Source organism: Glycine max, chromosome 20 (assembly GCF_000004515.6).
Source record: "Glycine max cultivar Williams 82 chromosome 20, Glycine_max_v4.0, whole genome shotgun sequence".
Lineage (NCBI taxonomy): Eukaryota > Viridiplantae > Streptophyta > Magnoliopsida > Fabales > Fabaceae > Glycine > Glycine max.
Genome location: NC_038256.2, coordinates 39,220,209 through 39,230,973, shown reverse-complemented (window position 1 = coordinate 39,230,973; position 10,765 = coordinate 39,220,209). Strand labels below are relative to the sequence as shown.

The 10,765-nt window shown below is 34.8% G+C and overlaps 1 protein-coding gene across 2 annotated transcripts; it reads left to right on the top strand.

The window, feature by feature from the left end:
- On the top strand, positions 1 to 10,765 carry LOC100778321 (phosphoglucomutase, chloroplastic). 2 transcript variants are annotated; one of them, XM_003556033.5, is made up of 22 exons: positions 15 to 397; positions 507 to 572; positions 1,179 to 1,223; positions 1,302 to 1,394; positions 1,502 to 1,554; positions 1,769 to 1,820; positions 1,925 to 1,993; positions 2,356 to 2,424; positions 3,595 to 3,717; positions 3,855 to 3,907; positions 4,322 to 4,400; positions 6,908 to 6,972; positions 7,053 to 7,120; positions 8,610 to 8,728; positions 8,805 to 8,879; positions 8,994 to 9,109; positions 9,476 to 9,617; positions 9,721 to 9,802; positions 9,886 to 9,932; positions 10,041 to 10,118; positions 10,228 to 10,333; positions 10,419 to 10,765. In XM_003556033.5, the coding sequence occupies exons 1-22, from the start codon at positions 179 to 181 to the stop codon at positions 10,484 to 10,486; spliced, it is 1,887 nt and encodes a 628-aa protein (XP_003556081.1). In that variant the 5' UTR covers positions 15 to 178; the 3' UTR covers positions 10,487 to 10,765. The 2 variants fall into 2 exon arrangements, with proteins under 2 accessions (XP_040869257.1, XP_003556081.1); XM_041013323.1 differs by lacking the exon at positions 10,419 to 10,765 and having other exon boundaries at positions 1 to 397; positions 10,034 to 10,118; positions 10,228 to 10,336.

Below are 10,765 nucleotides of genomic sequence, written 5' to 3'. Positions count from 1 at the left end.
TGTCCCTTCGTACATGTGGCATTGTGTGTTCCCACAACTGCTCCAATCACAAACACAATTAAGAGAGACTCATAACTCGTTGATATAAATCATCACAGAGCATCATCAGTGTCTCTTTTGCTCTCTCTCTCTCTTACAAAAGAGTGATAGATAGAATACAACATTTCATTTCTCATCGATGGCTTTCTCTTGTAAACTTGACTGCTTCATTCTCCCTGCCTATAAACCCCAAAACTCCATTCTCCCACTTTCAATCCAACCTTCCTCCTTCCTCCCATCTCCTTCTTCCTTCAAGCCTCAAAAGCTTCCCTTCGGAATCCGCTATGGTTCTACCATCAGAGTCACTTCATCATCCTCAACCCCTTCCACAACCATTGCCGAACCTGAAGGCATTAAGGTTCTCTCTCTCTCTCTCTCTCTCTCTCTCTCTCTTCATCCATTGTTCCTTCTAATATGCGCTGTAACAGTTCTAAAATCTGACATTTTTTGTTTTCTTTTGTTGCAAGATTAAATCGATTCCAACCAAGCCCATCGAGGGACAAAAGACTGGAACCAGTGGGCTTCGAAAGAAGGTAGCTGGAATGTGGGGTTTTAGTTTCATAATTTCATTGTTGTTTGTCTAGCAATGGAACACCAACTATTGGAAAGCAATGAAATTGAAAGCATCTCATTGCTCACTTTCTGTTTATAGTAACTTTGTTTGAGTTTCGTGTTTGAAATGGACCAAAGTGATCAATTCGATCCTTCTTTCATCATCTTTATTTATGCTCGATCAGAAAGCTTGCAGTATATGGATTGTGTTAGTGTTGATATGGATGGAGGCGAGGTTATGATTGGTGATACATTTATGCTTGAAAATGAAATAAAGTTGAAATGTTGGGTGTGTGTCCTTTTTTTGTTTGTTAATTATATGATTAGGATGCTGTATTGCTGTTTCTCTTTACTCCATTTATACATAATTAGTAACTCATGCTTAGCTCTTTAGTAAATTGCTATATTGGTTTGATAGCCTTTTCTGTGTATCGATCATTTACTTTTCATCATTGTTTGAAAGTAAGTTACTGACTGTAACACATTGGAAAACAGTTATAAGGAAGTATTGACGGGTGTAGCACCATGTTGGAAGTGTGAGAGTAGTATTTTCCATATAATTAATTATAGGCATATTTGTTTTGCAGGTGAAAGTGTTTATGCAAGACAATTACCTCGCAAATTGGATCCAGGTTTGTAGAATTCCATGCAATGTATGATTGCATGAATTATGCATTTTGCTTGTAAGTGAAAATTCTGTGCATCTGTAGGCCCTGTTTAATTCATTGCCTCCCGAGGATTACAAGAATGGCTTGTTGGTGTTGGGAGGTGATGGGCGATACTTTAATCGGGAAGCTGCACAGGTTATCCTTTTTGAATGTATCACTATAGCAATCAGATTTAAAGCTTGTATTTAGAGAATCGTTTTTTTTTATTTTTTATTTTTTATGCCATTTTTTGTGCATTACAGATAATAATCAAAATTGCTGCTGGAAATGGTGTTGGAAAAATTCTAGTTGGACAGTAAGTATCTTAATTGGTTTATTTTTCATATTAATTTTGCTGTAACAAATGGGAGATAATATGTAAGCTCTACTAGTGAATGGCATCATTAGGATAAAACATCTTTGTTGGGCTAGTGTATGAGTTATTGTTCAATTCACAGTTACTTCTGTGGAGGTATTAACATTGCAGTCTTCTTAATCGAAATTGAGCCTATTTTTTCTTTCTAATGCAGGGAAGGTATTTTGTCAACACCAGCCGTTTCTGCTGTAATAAGAAAGAGAAAGGCATGCCAGTTAAACTTTTTCTCCTGGAGTATTTTGGCATATAGGGATAGCATAACCTTTCCAGCTCACTTGCTTTTTTCTTCTGATTTCCCAAATTTTAACAGGCAAATGGTGGATTTATTATGAGTGCAAGCCATAATCCTGGCGGACCTGAATATGATTGGGGTATTAAGGTGACTTAATCTTTGCTAGTTATTCTCATCCATTAAATAGTCATTAATCAATTGTGCAATGACCAATACTGATAGTTGGTGCTCCTGAAGTTACTGTTTTTTAAACTTTGGTGAGGGCATTGGTTGATACTGTGAAAAGCCTACTACGATTCAGAGGCCACCTTGGTTTTCTTCTTATTTTATTGCGGGTGTATGTATGGATATTACCCTTGGGGATTTGTAATTTTGTACTCCATACGCAATAATGCAGCTTTATCGAAGCATACTTTTTTTTTCTAACATGTTTGTGGTCAATGTCTAAGATTTTATGTGCAAATATGTCAATCTGTGTTTCTAATAAATGTCTTTGCTGTTGACTCCAGTTTAATTACAGCAGCGGACAACCTGCACCAGAATCCATCACTGACAAGATTTATGGAAATACCCTGTCGGTGAGTGTCCCATTATGATTCAAGTAGGACTTACTATTCCAATCTTACATTCTGTTCTTTAAAATGTTTGACTTGTACCTAGGTTGTCTTTTTGTAGGATGAAAATTTAGTGTAATATTGACCTTTCCATATTATATCATTACTAATTTAGTGTTGTCTTCTCATATAAAGAATTAATTTCTTTTAAGCTGTTAAATATCAAATATCAATTGATGATGATTTGTCTTTTACAACATGTGGCTAGAGCTTGGGAAAAAGAGTTAAACAATCTTGCTGTACATTTTTGCCAAATCTCTGTTAAGTCCTAAAAGTCTTCATTACAGCATGATATTACACATGGTTAATGAGTGACACATTGCAGATCATCTGTATTGTGCATATATAAATTGCTCCTAGTTAGATAAGTCAAGCAAACTATAACTTCTAATGCAAAGCATTGCCATCATGTAATTAGATAAAATTTCTTTCTGAAGTTTATCAGGAACTCTGATAAAGTTGCCTGAGAGCCGTTCAGATTTGGGTTTATCTGGTGTGAAGTTTTACTTGATGTCAATGTTCATTTCATCTTTATGCTAAAACTGGACCTGAGTACCATCCCTCCAACTCTGTACTTTTCTTCTCTCAATAATTTTTTTTAACACAAAAGGGAAAAAAAGAGAGGAAGAACTAAAACAAGCAGATTCATTCAGGTAATTTTAGACTGATCATCTGATTAAATTAGGTAGGATATTTGAAGAATGCAGAGTATATAATAAACATGATTTATTCAATTCTTTCAAACACTTTACTGTTACATTTCTTCTTTGCTGTATTATTTTTATGGGGTCCTCTGATTAGTAAGTATATAATAAGTCATATGCACAATTTTTTCCTGTTATATTACATTTTCCTCTGGGTCTTTATATATTTCTTTTCTTTTTGTCAATTGTTAGTATGTTACAATGTTGAGACTTTTGTTCATTTGCAAAATTGCTCTAACGAGCCACTGAAATGGGCTGCCCTTTTGTACTTTTTTAAGAGTAAAAATGCATCTTAAAATTAGGTGTGAAAAAATGATCTGGAAGAGACATTAATACATTATTAGGAATACCATCTCCCAGAGGAGTAGTCCTTTCTTATCAGTGATAAAGTGCTTTAGATATTGTGGTTAAATGTTTTATGTTGACGCAGATCTCTGTGATAAAGATAGCTGACATTCTTGATGTTGACATATCAAAAGTTGGGGTTACAAAGTTTGGAAGCTTCAGTGTGGAAGTAATAGACCCAGTCTCTGACTATCTGGAGCTATTGGAGGTGAAAACAATTTGTTTGCATCATTATAATCTTTTGGTTACACACCATTATAATCTAATAGAATAATTCATGTGAACTGGATCTCAGTGTTGTGATTTTTATTTAAATTTTTTATTCGTTTCTTATATTCCCTGCAGACAGTATTCGATTTTCAGCTAATCAAAGGTCTTCTTTCACGTCCAGATTTTAGGTAGTCATCTTGTTCTCTAAATATTGCAAATATTGAGATATATGGGTTGGGTGTTGCTTTGGATTTTGTTCCTTTTAGTGTACTTGTTTGTTTTGGTTTTAGAGGGCAAAGTCACTGTACAAATAATAGCTTTGTACCTAATTTATTTTGTACTACAGCCCTACTCTAGTACTATGTAGTCTCTTCACAGTGACATGAACCACTAAGGTTTTTCTCTTTAATATCCTACTCTCTTTACAATTATAATTTGAGATCCCCGTGTGACAATATTTGATTTTCCAAATTATGCATGTTATTTTTCTTAACAGAGAGTAGGGCTATCTCAACTCAAGGGTCATGGCTGGTTATAATGTTTAAGGTTCTATGAGAATCCCACAATCTTTAAATTTATTGCATTTTTTTTTATTGTTTTAGGTTTATATTTGATGCCATGCATGCAGTTACTGGTGCTTATGCTAAACCCATCTTGGTTGATAAACTCGGTGCTAGTCTGGTATGGTCCTCCTCCTTTAAACTCTTAAAGCAGACTGAAAAAATTACCACATCTCTGTATTATTTCATATGAGAAGAAATACATTATATAGAAAGAAGGAAGAAAATAATAAATTACATATTTCCAAAATTAATTAGGAATCCCAAAGTTACAGGAATGAAATAAAAATAGAATAGTCGACTACAATCCTTCCAATTAATGATATGTCGTTATTCCCCTAAAATTTACAGATGGATTTCTGACACTCCCTCTGAAACTGGGGAATATATATTAGTCTTTCCCAGCTTGTCAGCATTAGACCCAAAGTCAGATTTTAACAAAGCCTTTGAAAGGACACTTGCTTCCTGTAATTTTGTTGGAATGTAGTGTAGGGTAAATATCCCATTTTCAATTTCTAATTTGATGAAGTTTGTATTAATCCTTATGTGCTTCATCGTTTATCTTATCATGTTGAATTGGACTGTAAACTACGCAGATAGTTGACTTGCTATCACTAAAGAGCTCCATAGGTTCTTCAATTAGAATAATTAAATCATCAAGTAACCTATTCATCTAGATCAATTCCAAAACACCTTGAGCGCTTGTTGTATATTCTGCCTCTGCACTGCTCTTAGCCATTACAGTTTGTTTCTTTCTCCAAGTTGCCAAATTTCCCTTCACCTTTGTACAATACCCTGTGGTAGACTTTGTATCCTCAACTAAACCAACATTTGTATAGAACACAACACCTCGGTCTTCATGCTTTCTAAAATAGTAGCCCTTTTGCAGATGGTACCTTTTTAGATGGCAGAGAATTTGACATACAACATCAAGGTATCCCTTTCTTGGAGAGTACATGAACTGACTTACTACTCTAATACTGTAGGCAATGTCTGGTCTAGTAAGAGACAACAGACAAGTAAATAGTTAACCTACAAGGCCTTGATACCTGCCCTTTTCAACAAGTAGATCATCCTCAGTGATCTTGTGCTTCTACTTTTGGACCATGGGAGTTCTGTAGGTATGCTTCCTAGTTTCCCTATTTCTTTAAGCAAATCAAGAGTGTACTTCGTTTGGGAGATGAAAATACCCTTCCTGCTTCTGGTCACTTCCATCCCAGGAAAGTGTTGTAGCTGCCCAAGGTCTTTAACTACAAATTCTGACTATAGACACTATTATTGTTCCATCCTTCAAATCCTAGGAGTAGTTTCATATAAACTTTCTCTTCTAACTTCCCGTTCAAGAAATCATTTTTTACATCCACTTGGTATAGTCTCCAATACAAATTTGCTACAGAAGAAATTGGGATCTAATTGGGTATACCATGGCAAACGTTTCCTCATAATCTATACCATGAGTTTGGGTATAGCCTTGGGCAACTAGTCTTGTAATTATCTATTTTTCCTTCTGCACTCATCTTTGTGCAAAAAATCCATCTACATCCAAAAACCTGCTTTCCTTTTGGAAAGAGTAATTTCCCAAGTCTTATTTTCATTTAGTGCATCCATTTCCTTTAGAACAACAACCCTCTAGTTGGAGACAGGTTAGAATATGAAAGATAACTTGATATAGGATGCTGTGTTCAACTCCTAACTCCTTAGAGCAATGAGCAGATCAAGATCATCAATTGTATATCATTACCGCTTCTGTTACTTTTGGGGTTTTCCTCATATTTGGCTCCATATATGGAGATTGACTTTGCAAAGGAACACAAGATCTCCTGCTGAAAACTTCTGGAAAAAATTGAAATTTCCCTTGACTTGTTTCTTGTGTGAGAGATAATGGGCAGATCAAGATCATCAATTGTATCAATACCTTCTTTGTTACTTTTTATGACTTTCTCCCAATCTGGCTCTGTATATGGTGATTGAATTTTCAATAGAACATGAGATCTCATGTTGAAAACTTTGGGAAAAAATGAAATTCACCTTGGAGTTTTTTTTTTTTTAGTTCTCCCCCTTGACTTGTTTTTGTGTAGGTTCATGTTCTGATTGGGTAGAATTTTCTGGATCTTTGAGTTCTTCTCTTTGCATTGAGGTAGATATAGGAATATAGGAAGAGAGATGGGAGGATGAGCTTTGATTATGCTCTCCCCCTGGTAGAGTGATTATTTGGGTTTTGAATAAGAAGCCGGATAGGAGGAGTGAGCGGCTGATCAACATTTTTTTGGGGGTGCTGCATCTGTTAGCTGTGGGGCTGCACCTGGTTTTCATTTATGAAGAATCAACTTTGATACCATATTAACAGAGAACGAAGAAAATGATTTCATCTCCGTATTATTTCATATGAGCAAAGATACATTATATTGAAGAAGGAAGAAAACCAAAAAGGAAATAATAAATAGGATGTTCTCATAATTTACTAGGAATCTCAAAATTACAGGAATGAAATAAAAGTAGAATAGTTGACTGTAATCCTCCTTCCAATGAATGAGATACCTTGATTAGTTGATTTCCAACAGCTACTTTAGGGACTGGATACAAATCTGTAAGAAGTTACTGATATTGGATGTTAATTATGTAATATAGGATTCAATTTCAAATGGAATCCCTTTGGAAGATTTTGGACATGGCCATCCTGATCCTAATCTAACGTGAGTTTTGTGCTTTATTCATTAATATTTTGTTTTCATCCATAAGAAAATTATTTTTGATGGTAATCTTTACTGAACAGATACGCAAAGGATCTTGTCAACATTCTGTATGCTGAAAATGGACCTGATTTTGGAGCTGCCAGTGATGGTATGTGAGACCAATGCAGTAGCCAGCTTTTTGTTAAGATTTTATTTTTAACACACACACACATATAGTGCTCCTTGGCACAACAGTATTGTTTCTGCCTTGTGACCCAGAGGTCATGGGCCCACATCTTGGAAACGCTATGTTGTCCTTTTATATGTATAGCTATTTATGTTGAGCTAATGCTTAGTTTACTGATACAGCTGTGATCCAGCTGTATGTTTTTGGTATTTACCTTGATTTTATAAGACTGATTGTTGATTAACACTGTAGAGGAAATAATTTAATGTCTTAATGTCATTAATTTTTTTCTTAAAAAAAGTAGTTTGTTTGCAGATATTCCAGTAAAAAATTTCTTTCCTGTTGAACTAGTTTAACAATAGCCACTGTTTGTGGATGTTGCTTTTAGTTGCTTTGCTTCATTTTGCCATTTTCTGCTCTGCCTGGTTATAGTTGGAAAACCAAAATTGATGTCATTCTTTTACCCTGTTCTGAAGTAGTAATTCAATTATTTCATTGTGTCCAGTTCTTCTCTGTTTTAAGATGCTTCATGCTTTGCAACCTTAGTCTATTTTTGATTCATTTCCTATTCTGCTTTATATATATATATATATATATATATATATATATATATATATATATATATATTCATGATACGTTTTATAGTTTTGCAAGAAAATCTTCTCAACCAGTATTTGTGTCAATGTGGTGCAAGCAACGTAACATAGGACAGTGGAATGCTTAGGATTTATACGTGTTTGGTTCAGCTTATTTTGGAAAAATAATCACTATTTATTTAGGATTTAATAGGTTTACTTTAGGTGTTTTTATTGACAGGTTTTTAAGGGTTACTTGGTGTTGTGAACAGTACATGTGAATTTGTAATTTTAGGCTAGATGGATTCATGGGAAAACTCATGAGATGATGGGGGTTTAAAAAAAAAAAAGTATGCTTAACTCTGTCTACCAAATCTGGTAAGGATTGAAAACTGACGAAAGCATAGATTGATAAGAAGAAATTGAAGGTTTACCTATTCTTGCCTATAGTTTGTTGCATCACCACTAAGGGTTTGATTGCACAACACAACCTGAACATGACAATTTGCTGCATAATTCATCTGAAATTTACTACCTAATTCTAGCCTTTGTTTGGGGAATATAAATGGAATGAATGGAAATTAGCAATGTTAATGAAAATATCAGTCTACATTTATTTCATTCTTTTCTCTCTTTCCAATTTTTGTTGAATGTAACCAACAATTAAAATTGAATGGTTATGTTGTATTTGTAGTTTGAGTGTTGACATGATATAACATGGAGACATTGCATTCTATCTCTGTAATCTTGAAACTCTGCATCCGTGTAATATTACACTGTCATTTTTAAGCATATTATTGCATAAGATGTGGTTGATGTATGCTTGTGTAACATTGTTTTGTCTGCCTTTGTGTGTGTTTATTCGATGATGTTCATGTATTTCAATCTTTGTTCAGGGGATGGTGATAGAAATATGATTTTAGGAAGAAGTTTCTTTGTAACTCCTTCAGACTCGGTAGCAGTTATTGCAGCCAATGCAAGAGAAGCGGTTCCATACTTCAAGAATGGTGTTAAGGTTGAAATTTTATGCACACGTTTAGGTATTCATCATTTTAAAACAGAAGTGCCATTATTCTGTATTTTAATTGCAGGGTCTTGCTCGATCAATGCCAACAAGTGGTGCTTTGGACCGTGTTGCTGAAAAATTGGACCTCCCTTTCTTTGAGGCATGCTTTATTTTTCTTACAATTTCTTTCTTCTTAAATTATTAATATAAATGAAATAGGCTTCACATATTTTTAGACAGTTCTGAAATAACAAAAGATGGACCCGGGATTCAGGTCCCCACTGGTTGGAAATTTTTTGGGAATCTTATGGATGCTGGGAATTTGTCGGTTTGCGGGGAAGAAAGTTTTGGAACAGGTTCTGACCACATTCGTGAGAAAGATGGCATTTGGTAGATTTCCACATGTTTTTGCAAACTTTAATTATTTTATTCAATTCTATTTTCTAGGCTAGCCACTTTGATGTATCTGAAAGACATTAAAATTTGAGATCAGCAACGTCAACGTTCTGCCATATTATTGTCAAGGAGAGAACTTAAATAAAATTCCTTAGACGTTTGTAATGTTGTTGCCCTCTAAAAACATAAAACATGTATTACATTTTATGCCTCCACTGGGACAATCTCAATAAGGAAGATCATATAAAAAGTAACACCTTATATTTTTATTGATAAGCAACACCACAAGCATGGAAGAAACTTTATCTAAGTTCTGTGTTGTTTAATTGTCTGTCTGTTATAATTGGTTTCCAATTACAGGGCTGTCTTAGCTTGGCTTTCTATTATTGCACATCGCAACAAAGACAAGAAGCCAGGGGAGAAATTGATCTCTGTATCTGACATCGTGACAGAGCACTGGGCAACTTATGGAAGGAATTTCTTCTCTAGATATGACTACGAGGTAGGCATCATTGCTGCAATTGAAGTTTAATTCTGTAACCTATTCTGAGCTACTAGGTTAAGTGTAATGTTTCTCTATTTTAACAAATCAAGTCTATATATAGGAATGTGAATCTGAAGGTGCCAATAAGATGATAGAACACCTACGAGATATTGTGTCTAAGAGCAAGCCTGGTGATCAGTATGGTAAGTTGTTACAGGCACTTTCTTTCAATCTTTTCGATCCTCTCCTGAGAATTTTTTAAAGTGTGGAAAGTATTCATCTACAGGAAGTTATGTCCTCCAGTTTGCAGATGATTTTGCATACACTGATCCTGTGAGTTTTTACATCATGCCCATTTTTTTCTTTTCTAATTCGAGATCAAGCAATCATAATTCACATTTACCTTGCAATTGCTTGGTTCTGATCCAATTTAGAGTGCAGGTAGATGGAAGTGTGGTATCAAAACAAGGTGTTCGGTTTGTTTTTACAGATGGTTCAAGGATTATATATCGTTTATCAGTATGTGGAATCTGTTTGTTTGTCCACCTTGTCCCTTTCAAAGAAGTTGAATCCATCTTGGAAATCTACGCATAAAATTTAAGTCAGTGCTGTTTTTATTTTTTTACAGGGTACTGGTTCTGCAGGGGCAACTGTTAGAGTGTACATTGAACAGTTTGAACCAGATGTCTCTAAACATGATGTTGATGCTCAAATTGCCTTAAAACCATTAATAGGTTATTTTCATTTTACCAATATAAAATATAGTAACATTTGAATGACTTATTTTCTATGCGACTGATTGCTCTTATTATCATGCAGATTTGGCAATATCCATGTCAAAGCTCAAAGACTTCACAGGGAGGGAGAAGCCTACAGTTATCACATAATGGACAATTCCACAACCACTTGATCAAGTTGTCCTATGTACCAAGGTGTGCTCTAAGTTGAGTGCATACGCAGGTTGTTTGTTACATGCCTTTCCATATCAAAGCTCGCTCGAGTTCAGTCACTTTTGGTTGTTCAAGAATTTTGGAGCGATAGGTCCCTTGTAAGATATGGTACTTAAATATTTATGTGTAAAATATGAAGCACCGTTGTGCAACAAAATAAAATAAAACTAAAAAGAAATAAATAGTTTGCTGCTCTAAGGAGCTAAGCTTTTCAAA

Bases quoted from the DNA above. Each gene is read 5' to 3' on its own strand.
- LOC100778321 (XM_003556033.5), top strand. From the start codon at position 179: ATGGCTTTCTCTTGTAAACTTGACTGCTTCATTCTCCCTGCCTATAAA. The intron at 9,110-9,475 runs GTAGATTTCCAC...TTCCAATTACAG, and splicing joins CGTGAGAAAGATGGCATTTG to GGCTGTCTTAGCTTGGCTTT. The intron at 9,618-9,720 runs GTAGGCATCATT...GTCTATATATAG, and splicing joins TCTCTAGATATGACTACGAG to GAATGTGAATCTGAAGGTGC.